The sequence below is a fragment of the Orbicella franksi genome, chromosome 6, assembly GCF_964199315.1.
Source record: "Orbicella franksi chromosome 6, jaOrbFran1.1, whole genome shotgun sequence".
In the NCBI taxonomy this organism is placed as follows: Eukaryota; Metazoa; Cnidaria; class Anthozoa; order Scleractinia; family Merulinidae; genus Orbicella; species Orbicella franksi.
Window position 1 is genome coordinate 20960191 of NC_138150.1, and position 19672 is coordinate 20979862.

General features: G+C 37.9%; 2 protein-coding genes across 2 annotated transcripts; both read right to left on the bottom strand.

Annotated features, from left to right (window-relative positions):
* Positions 1–3282: 3282 nt before the first annotated feature.
* On the bottom strand, positions 3283–12134 carry LOC145490507 (uncharacterized). Its single transcript, XM_081469615.1, has 8 exons — positions 12050–12134; positions 11312–11419; positions 8594–8742; positions 7696–7803; positions 6569–6700; positions 5374–5461; positions 4453–4552; positions 3283–4060 (listed from the first exon to the last, which is right to left on the bottom strand). The coding sequence occupies exons 1-7, from the start codon at positions 12132–12134 to the stop codon at positions 4515–4517; spliced, it is 708 nt and encodes a 235-aa protein (XP_081325741.1). The 3' UTR covers positions 3283–4060; positions 4453–4514.
* On the bottom strand, positions 11951–13806 carry LOC145490508 (uncharacterized). The gene is made up of 3 exons (XM_081469616.1): positions 13580–13806; positions 12823–12985; positions 11951–12413 (listed from the first exon to the last, which is right to left on the bottom strand). The coding sequence occupies exons 1-3, from the start codon at positions 13804–13806 to the stop codon at positions 12201–12203; spliced, it is 603 nt and encodes a 200-aa protein (XP_081325742.1). The 3' UTR covers positions 11951–12200.
* Between the last annotated feature and the right edge of the window lie 5866 nt (positions 13807–19672).

Sequence of the window (19672 nt, forward strand, 5' to 3'; positions counted from 1 at the left end):
AAAGTAGTCCTTGATGATTCATTGATTACTGCAGACATCACATCACTTGATCAACACAGACTGTATTATTACACCATCAGTCGTAGCCGTTGTGAAATCTCCGATGACGTAATATTGTTAATATGGAACTTTCTTCGGGATATGTATGGGTATGAAGATACGAACACTATTAACAACAGCTTTCTTTCTTAAAAGTCAAGTTTAAATTTAATTTTTTCCTTGAGTAAAGGGCTAGCAAAGAAGTCACACGAGTCAGATAATTAAAGAATTGCGTTATCCACGGCTATCTTTAGTACGGTGGTTATTTCCCTACCAATGACGTAATTATTGCATGTCCTGACATGTTCTTTGCTTGGCTTGCAAATATTTCATTTCCCTTCCGATCTATGAACTCGCTGCGATGAAAGAGCTAAAGAATTTACTTCATTTGCCTAAAACCACAAGAAATACTCGCAAACTTGCAAAATATTTAATGACCGTCGCTTCTGGCGAAATAAACTTCTAAAGTAAACACGATCTTATTAGTCACGTAGCGAAAGTGAAAGCTGCAATGTCAACGCATTCCATGGCTGACGTAATACCTTTTTTTTAGCGTATTTATTATTCCCTTTGAATCCAACGCTTCGACAAAACCAAAAGAAAATATATTTTATCCACAACAAAGGAAACAATATCCGTAAAATTATCCGTGTATTAATGTTTTAACAGCTTCTGGCGGAAAAAACATCACACGTTGCGTGACTCGGAATTTGGCCGAGCGGAGGTCTGTGTCTGGTCACCGACAAAAAAATAATAACAAGAAGATCTGTTAGGTCTTATAACCGCGCTTTTAAAATTTAACTGTTTTCTTAGCACTACAGTCGCAACGGAGTGCACGTTCTAAAGCAATCCTTGATGATTCATTGGTTTCTCTAGACACCACATCACTTGATCAACACAACCTGTATTATTGCACCATCAGTCGTAGCGTTGTGAAATCTCCGATGACGTAATAGTCTTAATCTGGAACTTTCTTCGGCATATGTATGGGAATGAAGATACCAACGCTATTAACAACAGCTTTCTTTCTTAAAAGTCAAGATTAAATTTAATTGTTTTTTCCCCTAAGGAAAGGGCTAGCAAAGAAGTCTAACGAGTCACATAATTCAGGAATTGCGTTATCCACGGCTATCTTTAGTACGGTGGTTATTTCCCTACCAATGACGCAATCCTTGCATGTTGTGACATGTTCTTTGCTTAGCTTGCAAATATTTAATTTTCCTTCTGATTACCGAATTGGCTGCGATGAAACAGCCAAAGAATTTACTTCATTTGCCTAAAACCGCAAGAAATGCTTGCAAAATTGCAAATAAATTAATGACCGTCGCTTCTGCCGAAATAAACTTGCGAAGTAAACACAATCTTATTTGTCACGTAGCGAAAGTGAAAGTTGCAACGTCAACGCATTCCATGGCTGACGTAATACCTTTTTTTAGCGTATTTATTATTCCCTTTGAATCCAACGCTTTGATAAAACGAAAAGAAAATATACAAAAAAGAAAACAGTATCCCTAAAATTGTCCGTGTATTTATGTTTTTACAGCTTCTGGCGGAAAAACATCACACGTTGCGTGACTCAAAATTCGGCCGAGAGGGACCTTGGGTCTGGTCACCGACAAAAAAAAAACAAGAAGATCTGTTAGATCTTATAACCGCGCTTTGGAAACTTAACTGTTTGCTTACCACTACAGTCGCAACGCAGTGCACATTCCAAAGCAGTCCTTGATGATTCGTTTGTTACTGTAGACATCACATCACTTGATCAACACAAACTCTATTATTGCACCATCAGTCGTAACCGGTGTGAAATCTCCGATGACGTAATAGTCTTAATCTGGAACTTTCTTCGGGTACGTATGGGCATGAAGATACGAACACTATTAACAACAGCTTTCTTTCTTAAAAATCACGATTAAATTAAATTGTTTTTTCCCTTGAGTAAAGGGCTAGCAAAGAAGTCACACAAGTCACATAATTCAAGAATTGCGTTATCTACGGCTATCTTTAGTACGGTGGTTATTTCCCTATCAATGACGTAATCCTCGCACGTTCTGACCCGTTCTTTGCTTGGCTTGCAAATATTTAATTTTGCTTCCGATCTATGAACTCGCTGCGATGAAACAGCCAAAGAATTTACTTCATTTGCCTAAAACCACAAGAAATAACGTCGCTTCTGGCGAAATAACCTTGCAAAGTAAACACGATCTTATTTGTCACGTAGCGAAAGTGAAAGCTGCAACGTCAACGCATTCCATGGCTGACGTAATACCTTTTTTTAGCGTGTTTATTATTCCCTTTAAATCCAACGCTTTGATAAAACGAAAAGAAAAAATATTTTTTCCACAAGAAAGAAAACAATATCCGTAAAATTGTCCGTGTATTTATGTTTTAACAGCTTCTGGCGGAAAAACATCACACGTTGCGTGACTCAAAATTTGGCCGAGCGGAGGTCTGCGTCTGGTCACCGACAAAAAAAAAAAACAAGAAGATCTGTTAGATCTTATAACCGCGCTTTTAAAATTTAACTGTTTTCTTAGTACTACAGTCGCAACGCAGTGCATATTCCAAAGCAATCTTTGATGATTCATTGATTACTGTAGACATCACAGCACTTGATCAACATAAACTCTATTATCGCACCATCAGTCGTAGCCGTTGTGACATCTCCGATGACGTAATAGTCTTAATCTGGAAGTTTCTTCGGGATATGTATGGGCATGAAGATACGAACACTATTACAAACCGCTTTCTTTCTTTAAAGTCACGATTAAATTTAATTGTTTTTTTTCCTTGAGTTAAGGGTTAGCAAAGAAGTCACACGAGTCACATAATTCAAGAATTGCGTTATCTACGGCTATCTTTAGTACGGTGGTTATTTCCCTATCAATGACGTAATCTTTGCACGTTCTGACACGTTCTTTGCTTGGCTTCCAAACATTTAATTTTCTTTCCGATCTATGAAATCGCTGCGATGAAACAGTCAAAGGATTTACTTCATTTGCCTAAAACCGCAAAAAATACTCGCAAAATTACAAATAAATTAATGACCGTCGCTTCTGCCGAAATAAACTTGCAAAGTAAACACGATCTTATTTGTCACGTAGCGAAAGTGAAAGCTGCAACGTCAGCGCATTCCATGACTGACGTAATACCTTTTTTCAGCGTATTTATTATTCCCTTTAAATCCAACGCTTTGATGAAGCGAAAAGAAAATATATTTTACCCACAAAAAAGAAAACAATATCCGTAAAATTGTTCGTGTGTTTATGTTTTAACAGCTTTTGGCGGAAAAACATCACACGTTGCGTGACTCAAAGTTTGGCCGAGCGGAGGTCTGCGTCTGGTCACCGACAAAAAAAAAAATAATAAAATAAACCACGGGTAAACCTAGAACCGCGCTCGGCCCATGGCCGCGCGGTTAATAATAAACCCCGGGTAAACCTAGAACCGCGCTCGGCCCATGGCCGCGCGGTTAATAATGATAAACCACGGGTAAACCATGGACCGCGCTCGCCCCATGGCCGCGCGGTTAATAAGCGGACGAGTGTTTCTTTCTCTTACTCTTTTTTTGGCTTTGGCGTCGGGGAACTCAAGTTGCTGTACATAACTTTTACATGCAGTCTCGTCCAAGTTGTACTGGGAACATACCTCTTGCAAAGATCTTTCTTCAGATAAGAAAACAACGGTTCATAGATCAGAACACCTTAGAGTTGACAAATTTGTGAGTTTTATTCCAATGTCAGTATTTATATTTGAACTCTAATAGCTCTTCCACTACTGAAGATGATGATGATGATGATGATGATGATGGTGATGACTACTGTTATTATTAGGTAATTAAGCAGCTCAGTCAAATGTTACAATACAATTACACAACAACTACACATGCCTGAACTTCATGTGGTCTTGAAAAATGATCGTGGGACGAGGCTGTCCAGGCATCTGGCCCTCACCGACAAAACACCACAAGTTCCAGATACGTTCCCGAGCACACTACAGACAGGGCTATACAATCGTCGTCCTGCAAAAGAAAGCACAATATAAACCTCATCTATTTTACGAATTCCGTTTCCATTTTGATGCCCCGAATAATCTTTCTGATAACTCGGGTGCAACTTTGGGTTAATGTTTCTCGAAGGAAGCTGAATCTTGGGAAAATCATCAGACCACTTCATCAAGCTGTAACGCTTAGCCCACTCTGACAGATTATGGTTGGACAAATTGAAATAAAGCAGCTCAGTCAAATGTTACAATACGGTTTCAAACTACAGTTACATAACTCAATTCTCAGCATCAAAACTTTCCGGGAAACTCAAGAAAATAATTGTTTGTTAACGTTTGACAATGTTACTTACGATTAAAACATGCAGTAACTAAGGGATGACTATTAGAAATGAAGCAAACTGAGCTTACCAACTCAAGCGAAAAAATAGGACGAACGAGGTCGACTGGGACTAGGATGAGGATGACTGGGACTAGAACGGACATCTTCCGTTGGCGGCATATTTGACGGCTGCAAAATAAAACAAAAAAGAATGATAAAACTCAAATGCCAGCATCAAAACCTTCCTAGCAACTCAGTAAAACAATTATTACTGGTAAACGTTGTTAGCGTGAAGATCTCTTTAAAATTACAGCATACAGCCATTTTGGGACGAATAAGTAAAGATATTAAATAGTTAACTTTAGTGCAATGTCACAAAACAATTTCAAATGACAATCGCTAAAACTTGAATTGCCAGCACCAAAACGTTCCCAGAAACTCAAGAAAACATAAGTGTTTGATAATGTTAAGAGAGTGTCTCAGTAACAGCGTTCCGGTCGATTTTGCTTGAGACACAGATTTAGCTCATTTCTTGTGTGTTGTAAGACATTCATTTACCTATTCTAAAACCACAATCCGTTTGATCGGATCTCTTTATTTTTTAAGAGTTTTACGGAAATTAAATTTCAATCGAGCAAAGGCCTGTCGTGACACTTTTTAAGACTTAAATTTGAGACAACTTTGGAGGACAATTTACAAAAAACTACGGGACTCAGCAAAGAACAAATACCACAGCCACGTATATTAACTCTATCTTATCCATCGAGGCGACTTTCGTGAACATCACGTTTCAATCAAGAAAACAGGAAGACTTTAGTGACACCTTATCGGTTTGCTTAAGTCACACACGCGAAAACCGATCAAATTCAACGTAAATTTTTTGAAAAAGTGAGGCGTTCTTAACTGATCCAACTAACATAGCTAGGAAGTAGGTGCCATAGAAAAGGTAACTACAGAAAAAAACTTTGCGGCCCGACTTTCACTAAAACTTTATAACCCCGTGAACTTACCTAATTTTCGGCAATCTCCAAGTTTGGCCGTCCATTTTGAGGAACTTGTCAACATGAAGCGTAGCAGATATAAATCGAGCAGGTAGATCTAAAACCGTCAGAAATACATACGAAAGCATTTAAATGAGCTTTACTTTCAATTCAAGCGGCAAAATTTTAAATTGTTCGTTAAACTTACCATTCCTACATCCCCATGCGACCATTTCTTCCAACAATTCAAACACTACAACTAGTGTTTGAACAACTACAACTCGAATATCTTATGACGATAAGCCCGCCACTCACCCCACCCCGCGCCATATTGTTTTCACTCAGCGGCTGGTCAGTGGTCACGTTGATGAGGTAAACATGGCGATCACTTCCTGATTACCTTCCTTGTCGATCAGAAAATCAAAATACCAGTGTGATATTACCTCGAAGATGAAGCAGTTATGTTATTTGATTAGTATTTCACATTCGAGTCGAAGCTTAGGTGGCAAAGGTTATTTCTTACGGTGGAATCGACGAGGAGAATTCGAACACTAGCTGTAGTGTTTGAATTGTTGGAAGAAATTGTGGCATGAGGATGTAGGAATGGTAAGTTTAAAGTCGGGCCGCAAAGTTTTTTTCTGTAGTTACCTTTTCTATGGCACCTACTTCCTAGCTATGTTAGTTGGATCAGTTAAGAACGCCTCACTTTTTCAAAAATTTACGTTGAATTTGATCGGTTTTCGCGTGTGTGACTTAAGCAAACCGATAAGGTGTCACTAAAGTCTTCCTGTTTTCTTGATTGAAACGTGATGTTCACGAAAGTCGCCTCGATGGATAAGATAGAGTTAATATACGTGGCTGTGGTATTTGTTCTTTGCTGAGTCCCGTAGTTTTTTGTAAATTGTCCTCCAAAGTTGTCTCAAATTTAAGTCTTAAAAAGTGTCACGACAGGCCTTTGCTCGATTGAAATTTAATTTCCGTAAAACTCTTAAAAAATAAAGAGATCCGATCAAAAGGACTGTGGTTTTAGAATAGGTAAATGAATGTCTTACAACACACAAGAAATGAGCTAAATCTGTGTCTCAAGCAAAATCGACCGGACCGCTCTTACAGTGACACTCTCTTAAACGTTGTTCGAATAAGGATTTCTTTAACATTACAACATGGGGTAATTTAGGACGAATAAGCAAAAATATAAAGTAGTTATGAAACAAACTAGGCTTACCATGTGAGGCCCAGAAGAAGGACGAGGGCGGCGTGGATCATTTTCCTCGTCAGCAACCCTGCCCGGCTCTTTTGGTGGCGGTGGCGGTTTTGATAGCTTATGTTCCTCGTGGCACTCATGGATACACTTTTTCTGCAAAAGAAAGCATAATAACGAAGTAACCTTCATTGTTTTACTGAACTTAGTCCATCTTGATTCCCGGATGAATGGAAACCACTTTGTAATCGACTGACTGTTCTTCAACGGGATTTAGATTTGGGTTGATCTTTGATTTGGCTTATGCGCTTCGAGGCACTCCTTCATACGCTTGTTCTACAAAAGAAAGCATTGAAAATAATGAACCATCACTTTATGTTCATGAACTTAGTTTTTATCTTGATGCCCGGATATATATGAATATGACTGGATTTAGATTTGGCAAATATGCCATACTACAATGATAAGTTAATTTGTTTTCATTCTGGCGGATTATAATCGAGCAAAATTTACAAGCATCGCTAAAAGTTTCCAAGACAATTCAATTCAACTGTCAACGGAATATTACTTAGTTTAGTATGTAAATATGTTCTACAATTTTTAACCTAGAAACTAATCGATATTGCATTTTATTATTGCTTGTAAATAGTTCTTAGATTGTACACGTCATTTACGCCTTTTATTCGTGGGAATTGTCGCGTATAGGGCTAACCTCATGATTTCTATTACAAGAGCTGAGGTATTTTTTTTCTTTTTGACATGCTACTAAGCTCTACAATAAAGTATTGTGATTGTGATTGTGAACATTGAAACACTCCTAGAAACCGAAAAAAAAAAAAAAAAAAAAAACGAATTTCTAGCTAGAGAATTTATTTAACTTTACAATAGGAAACAATTTGGTTGAAATTAAGGAGGGGGGACTTCCATGTAAAATGGTCCGGGATGCTTGTCGGAAAGTTGATGACTTTAATGCTGAAATGGTGGTGTTTTTTCCCGGAAACCCTAAGCAAAACCAAAATCCTTGATATAAATCCCAAAGCGAGACGACGAGCATTGCCGATCTTTTCACATGGGCGTCCCCCCTTCTTCATCGGGTAATTTGGGGCGAACGAGTAAGGATATGAAATAGCTATAAAGCAAGCTGAGCTTACCGCGTTAGGCGGTAAAGAAGGATGATGTTGACGATGGTGAGGATCGTTTTCCTCTTCAGCTAGTTCGCCCGGCATTGCTGCCTTCTTGCATTTTCCCATGCACTTTTTCTGCAAAAAGAAGAATAATGGTGTAACTCTCATTATTATCATAAACTTAGTTTCTATCTTGATCCCCGGACTAATCTGTCTGATAACTTGGGCGCCACTTTGAGATTACGCTTTTACCAGATAACTGAACATTAGAACATCACCAAACATCTTGATTAAATGACGAATTAATTGGCAATGCCGTCTGGCGGAATTAAAACGGACGACTTTTGAAACATTTCGGAAAATTTCCAAGGCTCGACGCTCCTTCGATTAACTCGATTGAGACCACCAAAATCTTCATAGAAAAACTCAAGAAAACAAATAGGCAAATCACACTGTTGATAGTAGATTTTAGAGTTTTAGATTTTTATTTTTTTGCTCTATTTACAAAAATTATAACTTTAACAGTATTTACAGAAATTACATTAATTAAAAAGAGAAAAGAAATATAACAGTAAATGGCCAAATTGAAATGTGCTCAGTGACCAAAGTAGCAGAGGCTTTCGTGTTGGTCACTGACACGTACAAACAATAATTGACACGACATATCAATTATATTAATATCAAAAAAGTAGAAAAGGAAAAAATTTATACACATGAACAATAAACGCGTAAAAGGATGTCAAAACGAAGATAAGCTATATGCAGAATATAAGCAGGCTATGCAGAAGAGTAGGATTAGGATTGGTCCTTTAAGCAAACAAAAGCAACTACAAAAACCTTGGATCTCAAAGGGAGTACTTTCCTTAAGATTGCTAACACAAGTTGGAGACGAAACATATACATAAAGCAAACTATTCAAGCTTACCAAGACTGGGTGAGGCGCTTTATGGGGTGGATCATTTTCAACATGGATCTCGGCCAAGGCGACGGTAGCTCCAAGAAACAGGACCAGTATTAGAGAGTTTATTTTGGGCACTGCCTTTGCTGGTTCGCAAAGAAATGGGATTAGCACGGCTCATGTCCGCTCATTTATAAGCCTGTGAGATTGGGATTGCATCTAAATTAACAAATTGGAGAACAACGAAGTCTTTGTTGAGGCGTGGTTTGCTTCCTAAGCAGCGTGCAGAAGGTAAACAGTTTTCTCAGCTGATATCAATAGTGAGGGTTTATTTACTTACTGTACGCGCGTTTCCTCGCGTTGTTGAACTTAAGTCGACTTTTCTCTTCAAAAGAACTCACACTTGACAATTTTTTAAGTATTTTCATATTTTCCTCTCTTGGTGACGACCGACAGTCATTTTGGTCACGTTATCACCTTGGCTTCGTGTTGTAGATGTACAGAGCTCAGTACAAATGCATTGTCAGAGTAAATTAACATAATAAAATTGCTTACTATCCTTTGGGCGAATAAGAGTTTTATTTAAACAAAGCATTGCAAACAAAGGTATCTTTACGAAAACGGTATATTTTGTTTGTGTATGTGGAGGAAAAAACAAGTTTACTTTGTAGATACAAAAAAATATTCACAACTGTATCTGAACCGTTAAAACGTTTGTAACCTCCCTTTCCATCACCTGCCTCGTTATCCTCAGTTAACTCCAGTTTCCTTCTTGAGATAAAAAAGCTTAGTTGATTAGAGACACTTTTTAATTTGCAAGGGCCATGCGTACCATAATTAAAACCACAAAACGTCTTTTTGGTTGAAGTCGTCCTTAAACATAAAACATGTAATTTTGCGATTAAAAGCAGTTAAGATAAAAACTATCTTCATGAAACGGAATATTTTTCTTTTGTGCAAGATGCAAACACAGTCCCTTCTGGCAAACATAGAAGTCACAAGGTTTATTCTGCAAACACAAAGATCCCTTTACAGTATATGTTTGCACTTTTATAACACAAGAAGTCCAGCTGTTATTACACATAAAGAACAGCTGACACAAGCTTGTGCCAATATCACATGTAAATCTGTTCCTGCTTCACTTAAAAATGAGGTAGAAATCTATATTTTGCATTGTTTTTGACTTGAATTTATCAGGCCTAGTTGATTTGAGATTTATTCTCTCAAGTTCCTCTGTCGTTTAAGATTGTTGTATACCTTCAACGTGAAACTTCCCAAAATATAAAAATCGCGTTGAATAAAGATGATTTAGACCTTCAACAACAATAGCAACATCAGCTTTGTTTCTCCCTTGTTTTTTAAAAAATTAAATTAAATAGTATTAAAATAATCAAATTAAAATAAAGGATAACTGACAACCTGAAATAACCTGAAATAGTACCAGGTTGCCAGTTAATTACATATATATTACAATTTTTAGTGGGTAGCTAACTTACAATTCGCAATCGGTATCTTCCAGTTTAGACCGACATTATTTAATTCATTTTTCGGAAAAGCTAATATAATCTTTGAATAGCTCTATTTATAAGCCTTATTTGATAAAGGTTTTAGGATATCTGCGTGCTACATTCTTTGGACTGGAGACACCCCTGAAGGTACATGGTAACCTTAGTTTTATGAAGAAGAACTAGAAAATACAAAAGCAATTTATATTAAAGTGTGAACACAGAAAGCGTGTTTACGAGCTTTCATTTCTGTATCTCTACGCAGTAATCACCTTAATTACGTGTTTTTTAACGTATTATTAAAGGTTCTTCTTTTCAAAATGTATTTTTTCTTTCATGTCTTACTTTGTAAGTCTTGAGATACTATACCGTAAAATCCCACTTTAAAGCCACCCCCCTCCCCCGTTATCAGCGCCCCCACCCGGATGTAAGCCCATCTATTTGCTAACAAAGATATTATTCTGGATATAATCTCCCCAGATATAGGCCCATCTAGTGTATAATTGCGTTCCTTCAGCGTTTCTTTACAAACATCAAAATTTTTAGTCGAAAGTTCTAGGCATAAACAAGTGGCTGTGGAGCTTAGAACAATAATTATAACGATACCAAAGAAAGAAGCAAGTCTTCATGCTTATGTAACATGTTTATGTGCTCAGTGCTTATAGGCTAGGGCATCCCTAAGACGATGTGTAGGGTATTCGGCCCTTATTTTAACGTTCTTTCTCAGATATGTAGTTTCCCAATCGGTCCCCCGAAATAGTTGGACATCCATATATAGAAGGACTACAGAGCCACAACTGAAAGCTTGACCTATGCAATTCTTTTATAACGTAGCGACCAAATCCCGTCGGAAAGAAGCCCGCAACAGAGAGCTTTTTGGTGGGATGAGTCCAAGTCTCTGTCGTGCTTAGTACAGTACAGATAAGCCAACTCTCTATGCTCCAAACTCCACTAAGTGTCCCGGTCATTTCATCATTATCAGCCGCATGCAAACGTTATATATCCCGGCAACCTCCCATGCAAATTAAGCAGACCTCTTTCTTAAGTGTACAAGATTTTTGGTCGGTGACGGCTCTTGACGACGAGAAATCACTTTAGGTGTGACAACTTAAACACCCACGCCCACAGACAAGGAAGTTCCGAAACAGGAATAGCTGGAACATGAAATACTATCCCACGCTGCTTTGCGCCCTTATGTTGTGATCCAAGAGTCCATTTGAGATCCTTTTTCGCGCCTAACATCCTAACAAGTGTTTTGCTCGTGGGAGTAGAATCACCGAGCACCAGTCTTCCTGATCGTGGCCACTTGAGGGCGATGGTGAACACACGGTTGTCTTTAGATGTGTACCTGTAAAATGGAAGAGATTAATTATAGACCTAATAAAGTCATGGAAACCAAGGCTTTTATCGTGTGCAATTTAGGTGGCGAAAAAAGGGGAATTGAATTTACACGGTTATTTCAAATCATTCGCTCGAACGAACTAACACGATTTCACGGCAGTTAAGCAGAGAAAATTCCGGAAGTAATATCTTTCTACAGCGGTGGAGTATGGGATATACTTTAGCGAGAAATGAATCTTTTACGGTTGTTGCAATAACCATGCACTATTGGAGAAATGAGTACTAGTTTTATCTTCCTATTACTGTTGAATATTTGTTTTTCTTGTTGTTCTTCAAAGCCGAACAATTTCAATAACTCGGCACTTGCATATAATTTGCATGTATCTGTTCACCCACAATACAACTCAATAGAGTGGAACCCCCGTTAATCCAGTCACCAAGGGGCCAGTATTAAAAGGGTGGCTGGGTAAAGGGTAATTTAAATATGAAAATGTTTGACTGAGCTGTTGTTCGGAGCAGAGTAAAGTGGTAGCCGTATTAAGGTGGAAAACAGTTTCCAGCACTTAGATTTTGATGGGTCGTTTATAACCACTCTTTATCACTTGATGCTACAATCATGGTATCAAAAAGAACTCACTGGTTTCAAAATCATCTGGTGTCTGACTTTGAGTCAATGTTTTTCCAATGAGGCCTAATTTTGGGAAATCATCATACCACTTCATTTAGCTCTAACGCTTGGGCCCTTTTGACAGATTATATATGTTAACGTTTGACAATGTTGCTTACGATTAAAACCGTGCAGCAATTAAGGGATGATGAGCAAAGATATTATTAAGAATAAAGTAAAATGAGCTTACCAACGGCCCAGGCGAAAAAGTAGAACGATGACTAGTGGGACTAGGACGGACAGGATCGTTGTCCTCGTCAGCTAGCTCTTCCGGGATTTTTGACGCCATATTTAACGGCGTTAACTGTTTGAGACACTTTCTGATACACTTTTTCTGCAAAATGAAACAAAATAGCACTTGCGAAAAGTCAAATGTCAGCATCAAAAAATTCCCAGCTACTCAGTAAAACAATATTGTTACTGTCATAAACGTTGTTCGCATGATGATTTCCTTAAGATTACAGCATGCAGCCATTCTGGAGCAAAGGATTTTAATCCTTTTTTGTGACATTGCACTGAAGTTAACTATTTAATATATTTAAAAATATATTGGTAGTTAATTTTAGTGCAATGTCACAAAACAATTTCAAATGACAATCGTAGAGAACTCGTAAAGGAAACATTAAAATGTTTGAAAATGTTAAACGTTGTTCGCATGAGGATTTCTTTGAGATCACATCTTGCAGTAATTTGGGACCTGATGAGTAAAACTATTAAGTAGTTAAGAAACAAATTTGGCTTACCACAATAGGCCCAAAAGAAGGACGAGGGCGGCGTGGATCGTTTTCCGCGTCAGCTACCTCTCCAAGCTCTGTTGGTGGTGGTGGCGGCTTTGATGGCTTGTGCTCCTCGCGACACTCTTTGATACACGTTTTTCTGCAAAACAAAACATAATAATGAAGTAACCTTCATTGTTTTCATGAACTTAGTCCATCTTGATTCCGTATGAATGGGAGCCAGTTTGTAATTGACTGACAGGATTAAGATTTTGGAAAATGTTTGATGGCTCATGTGCTTCAAGGCACTCCTTTTTGCACTTTTTCTACAAAAGAAAGCATGAAAAATAATGAACCCCCTTTATTTTCATCAATTTGGTTTTTCATCTTAATGCCCGGATGAAACTGTCTAAATCGATTTAGATTTGGGAAAATAGCCATACTACATTGATAAGTTAATTAGTTTACATTCAGTGGCGGATTGTTAACGAGTAAAATTTACAAACATCGGTAAAAGTTTCCAAGACAATTCAATTCAACTGCCAACATTGAAACACTCCTAGAAACTGGAGAAGAAAAGCAATTGCTAGCTTGAGAATTCATTTAACTTTACTGCATGAAAAAAACTTCGTTTAAAAAGGGTGAACTTCCATGCGAAAAGGTCGGGGATTCTCGTCGGAATTGATGACTTTACAGCTGAAATAGAGGCGTTTTTCCTGAAAACCCTAAGCGAGACCCAAATCCTTGATATACACCCCGAGGCAAGAGGACGAGCATTTCCGACCTTTTCAAATGGGCGACCCCCTTCTTCATTGGGTAATTTGGGGCGAACGAGTAAAGATATTGAATATTTATGAAGTAAGCTGAGCTTACCACGTCAGGCGGTAAAGAAGGATGATGCTGGTAAGGATCGTTTTCCTCGTCACCTAGCTCGCCAGGCATTGTTGGCTTGATGCCGCAGTTTTTCATGCACTGTTTCCGCAAAAACGACAAAAATGGTGTAACTCTCATTATTTTCATAAACTTAGTTTCCAACTTGATCCGCGGACTAATCTTTCTGATAACTAGGGCGCCACTTCCAGATTATGTTCCAAACTGAATATCAACCGAATATTAGAAAATCTGCAAACTTCTTGATTAACAAGTTAATTGGCTAAGCTTTGTTGCGGAATTAAAAGGGACGATTTTAGAAACATTTCGGAAAATTTTCCAAGGCTTAAGGCTCCTTTAAAAGACTATCAATCATCGATAAACTCAATTGAGACCACTGAAATCTTCATAAAAAAAAACTCAAAACAAGTTGCTAAATCACACTTTTGATAGTAACATTTTCCTTAAGATTGCTACAGTAAGCTGGTGCGAAACATATATATAAAGCAAACTATTCAAACTTGGATCATTTTTGCTCACTGATGACATCTTCCATGAGCTTTGAAGGCAGTCCAATGGCACCCACTCACTCGATTCTGATTAATTTATACATTAAACCTGGTTAAACAATCCTCCCCTACCTCCCTTACTAATTATTATTGTTGTCCAGAGTGTTCAGTCGTCAGGATGGTTTTATGACGAGGGGGACTAGAAAGGCGTACATTTTTGCCCGATAAATCGAGAGCCTGGGTACGGGTTTGTCGAGCACCTCGGAGATTGAAGTCGGCCATTTTGGTTTTATGTGTCTTTCTTTCGTAAATATTTTTTTTTGCCTATCGCCTTTTGCTCACACGTAGGTGAAAGCTGGTTGAGGTATTTATGACTGTGGCCATGTATCGGTCACAACAGCTCGGTCGGCGAAGTCAAAGTATTAATACAAGAAACCTGGGAAGACAAAGCCAGAAAGCGTGATCGTGTTAATTTAGCAGTGTTTTTTCTTGGAAAGAGAATTTGATCGTTTCCACTCGCTTTTCCTCCTTGTAGAGTCTAAGGTAAGCTTAATTTCTTGTTAAGTTCTGGCTTCTTTGTTTTTATTGTTTTATTCTGTATGCACATATTGAAATTCTGCCTGTGTTAGTATCCGACGGAAATTCCAAATGTGAAAGCTTGTTTTAAAATACTTCAAGTAAGAACTGATTCGAATTGCCTTATCTTTTAGTTTTGCTGTCGTTCACACTATATTTCTTTTGTATTCCATGCAGTTCGCCAGAGTGAAAATTTCTTCACAGATGGTATGGAAGTCATCCTAAATGTACGATCGATTAAATATAATCCGAAAAATTACGGTGATGGATGGACAAATTACGTCCATAAGGCGGACGCATGGTGGCTGGTGATGTAGAGTTGTTTTGTCTTTTTTTAACTCTAGAAATGAGTGACTTAAACAAATTGAAATCAAAACTTGAAATAACTGTGAAGAAGAGAATGCTTGATACTTGTCGACATAAGTATGTTCTGTAATCATTGGAAAAATCTATTAAAAGAGACGCATCTGCAATCCTTTTGAATATTACTGCATTGCTAGTGAGATTAGAATAAACAATTACCAAGATATATAGGAAAAATATCGAGAAAATATTGTTATTTTTACTTGCATACACAACATAGACTAACAATATTTATAATAAAGTTTCCATATAACGCGTTCTCTGATTGGCTGAAACCGCGTGCTTAATCAGAGAACAGAGCACGTGATGATGACAGTAAGCTGGCTTTCAAACTTTTGCTTCGGAATTTTGACAAATTTATCAAACATTAAACATCCCCTGTGATTCAGACAAACGCAATGGAAACGAGCTCTATGTCTACAGTAAATATGGCTCACAGAGACCATTATTAGCAACAGTAGTGTGAAAACTGTACTAAAATGACAAGTTTTGCTAGAATCCCGCCGACAAAAAACGTAGCGAGATGAACAAATTCTCAACCTGAGCCGTCTCTGTTTATGATGAAAAGCTTTATTTTTGTAAAAATGCTGAATTGCTCAAAACAACACTTACATGCAGTGTAGTAACGTTCGTTCACTGGTCATCTCAGCGAAGTGAACCGACGAGTGGTCAGCTCAAAGCTTGATCTAGATATTCTCCTCTATGGTCGGAGTAGAACCAGTGGGAGCAGTTTAGTCTGCCTAACTTTTACGCTGATTCGGGCAATCTTGCTGCAAGAGGCTGCAGGCCGTAAGCTTAAATAACTGTAGCTCCTTTCAAATTCAACTCAGCATTTTGCTTTTTCGTCCGCAAGCTTTGAACTCCTGGTTTCGTAATTTCCATTGGAAATGTGCACGTTTTCATGGACTACAATACGGCCGGATTCCTATGGACTACAAAGCATTGCCTGCCTTTAGATTCTCATTTGAAAATTAACTAAAAAGCGAAGTTTAAAGGCATCGTTCTTCTCTCCAAAGCCGCTCAAGACTACTCGAAACTGGAAACTTAACTGAAGTCCAGTTTGTGATTGACAGCTGTCGCCTCGTTAGCCAGTCAAATTATTTGAACAATTCTAACAAGGATTGTGATTGGCTTATTTTAGCGTGCTTTATCAGAGAACAGAGCACGGCTGACGCCACTTTTACTCCTTTGGAAAGTAAAGTTTGGTTTGAAAATTCAGCCGATCTTGCGTGGGGAAATTATTGGATTCTTTATCATAAAACAAATAATGAAGCCTCGTCTGTACTCTGTTCTGTTTTAAGGCACTCAGGAAGCGATAAAGCACTCAAGAAGTGGGGAAAAACACTCGACTTCAACTCGTGTTTTCTCCTACACTTCTTTCGTGCTCTACCGCTTCCTGCGTGCTTTACAACAGAGCAGAGCACAGTCGAGGCTTCTTTATTTGTTAAGTAGAAACCTTATTATTGCATTGCACCAAGCTGGGGGGCTTCTCCCTATACTTGACTAAAGGAGCACTTTTTTTAGGCCGGAGGTATTATAAGACTTGACAGGACTGGAATTTGAAACAATAACTGATTATTTATCCAAGAAATAAGATCTAGTGGGGGCCCATTAGGTTTGTGAAAGGGGACGCAGGCTACAAGCTACATGTACATGTATATGAAAGGGAAGTCTAGTTCCTGTCAAAAACACTACGTAAAATGGAAAGGCTTTTGACGTTAGGGCAAAGCCTCCTTGTATAAAACTTTGTTACTTCCCTTCCGCCTTCCCATGGACATAGTTATATAGTAAAAAGAAAATAATAATAAATACCTGGCTTAAACCTCTGCATGATTATAGCCAAATATCATTTATATATTGCTTCAAGAAAAGAAGAAGAGGTTTATTTGGATGCGTTCTTAGCGATTCTGACAATTAGAATGAACACTGAGAAACAAAAATCTAAGTCACAAATTAATATGTAAGAAAGCCACCTATTGTAGTTAATGTCCTACATGAAAGTAATGTAAGATATTACTAAATTGTAAATAATGTTAGTGTTGTAAGTTTTGTTAGTATTGTTAAATCGTAACTTATGTTAGCACTGTAAGTAAAGTAGGTTATTTTTGTGCGTAATGTAATGTTATTGTTGCAATAAAAAAAAGAAATAATAAAAAAAAAACCTAATAAAAACATCCCCTTCACTTCGGGTTCGAGGTTGAAACAAGACTGTTTGAAATGATTCTTATAATATTGAAGGAAATACTTCTCTTTCTATAGATTTCCCATTTACCAGCAAGCTAAAATCAAATTATTTATGTTTGACATGATAAACAAGATTTCGCCAATATCCATGTCTCACTTAAGAGAAATTGGGCAAAATACTCTTGGCAGTCTTGGATGTCTCAAGTTGGTTGTCTAAAATAAATGTCAAAATCATGTATTGTAATTTTTGCATAATTATTATACAGCTGTTTCATAATGTTAACTGAACAGGGATCACACTTTACCTCCACCTCGGAGTTGCTGCTTGCCTCTTAAGAGTGAATGCCAATAAAAATGGACCTAAATCGCCTATCAATGGCACAAGTCGAAAAATTGATTTCGCTTGTATTTTGTCCATAGATGGGTCCTAGCAACAAAAGAAACGGACCACAGTTACTTTCTGCTAATACAGCTTTCTTTGGTAGAAATACGCCAAAAACGATTTCGACCCGATTGGGCTCAAAATCTACTTCCGGTTTTGCTGAATTTTCCGAATATTTGATTGCTTCGCGCTCCGCAGAACAACTACTTGAGAATCTTTCAATGGATTTTATATTCAGTTCAGGTCTTCGTAGTATGACTGAGCGAAAAATAAAATAAATCAAAGTTAGTTTTGAGCCCGAAAAGAGATAAAACTGACACGCAAAGTTTTGCAGTATGTCGCAAGAGAATAATTGCACAAAAACATCGTCATATTTCTCTATGGGCTATAACTTTAAATACCATAAAAACACTTTCTACGGGTTAAATATACACCCACCTGTTAGGATATCAAAAAATATCTCTGGGCAAATGGTTTCAAGTGGCCCGCCTTGGCCTGTGTTTCTCATAGATTTTGCCCAAAAATCCGCCGTTGGAATGTAAACAATTGCGTGACGCGGAAGCCACTCTCGAGTAAAATATTCGTTTCCAGCAATCCGATGAAAGCAATTTTTGAAACGTTGTGTGGATAAAATAATGGAAAATATTTTTTTGTTTTGTTTTGTTTTTGTTTTTGTTTTTTTTTGTTTAAGTTAGTATAAATATATATGTTTTTTCATTTGCATTGCAACACCCACGACATCCATGATAAAGAACGTTACTACAGTACTCCGGGAAATGATTTTAACACTTGCTTATTTTATTGATTTCACCGATAACTTACAATACAGTGGCAGTTTTAGAGATACACTTAACCAATCCTCTATGGTTTATGGCAATTGAATCATTGACTGACAAATAAAGTCAAGTGGAAATACCATAATTTCTATAAACTACTAACTGCGTGACGGCATCTTAGCTCTTCTAGCTGTGTAGAAAATTTGTACCTACACAATATGTTCAAACTCAGCTGGGAAAACCCGGAATTTCTTGAATTGAATTAGCCGAGGAAGAAATTGCGTTTAAGTTTCAATCATACTGGGAAAAAAAATCCATCTTTTCTACTTTGGTTGTTTGATCAATTAACTGAAATTTGCAGATCATAACACTGGTAGACAAATAAACATTACAGTGGTCGATCTAGGACTAGGTTTACACTAAAGGAGTTCCCGGGTTCATCAATGTTAGAGTATTCGGATTAGTAGGGGTTTACAGTGAAAGGATATTCGGATTCTTAACCGTTTCAGGGAACATTCATGATGGAATGGTTAACAAGCAGTTTGCCTCCGAAAATAAGGCTAGGGGTAGGTTGAGACAGTCTGAAGTTTTCTTTCAACTCGCTGACCACGGTACTGTTGTCCATCATGTCAGGTCCCTCCAGGTATTTATTTAGGGTTTAGGGTCGAAAACCGTCGAGGTTTTCGTTCGTGCCATCGTCGTCATCTGCGCAGTAAAGTATAAATTGGGTTTCTGAGGAGTATGGCATTACCCATTATAAAAGTGATTACCTACACCTGAAACAGCACGAGGTAATCACCCAACCACCGCCATCAAATGGCCATCAATGTGCCTACGACTCGTCTACGACTGGATTATGTAATCCGCCCTTTTCGTTCCGCCGCAAACTCAAAAGATCACAGGCGGAAAAATATCCGGATTCGAGAGAAAATCGTTCACACGACAAAACTCTCCGGATTCAAAAGTTTTCGGATTCAAAGTTCCCACTTTAAATTCCGGATTCAAAATCTCCGGAGAGACGACCAAACCGGGGAGTTTCTATTTCGGATTCGTCCACTTTTGAGTAAACGGCAAAATCAATCCGGCACTAAAACGTTCCGGATTCATAACGAATCCGGAACAATTTCCTCTTGTGTAAACCTACAATCCTAGCCATAAGTTGTTGGGACACCTCCCCTTTTTGCGCGCTAAAACCCACGACCTCAACTACGTCCTTA

Coding starts and splice junctions, on each gene's coding strand:
- LOC145490507 (XM_081469615.1), bottom strand. CDS start 12,134: ATGAAGTGGTATGATGATTTCCCAAAATTAGGCCTCATTGGAAAAACA. Junction 6,701..7,695: donor CTTCTTTACCGCCTAACGCG/GTAAGCTCAGCT, acceptor TTTCTTTTGCAG/AAAAAGTGTATCCATGAGTG. Junction 5,462..6,568: donor CTTCTTCTGGGCCTCACATG/GTAAGCCTAGTT, acceptor TGACGGTTTTAG/ATCTACCTGCTCGATTTATA.
- LOC145490508 (XM_081469616.1), bottom strand. CDS start 13,806: ATGAGAGTTACACCATTTTTGTCGTTTTTGCGGAAACAGTGCATGAAA. Junction 12,986..13,579: donor GGGGTCGCCCATTTGAAAAG/GTCGGAAATGCT, acceptor AAAACAATGAAG/GTTACTTCATTATTATGTTT. Junction 12,414..12,822: donor CTTCTTTTGGGCCTATTGTG/GTAAGCCAAATT, acceptor TTCATTTTGCAG/AAAAAGTGTATCAGAAAGTG.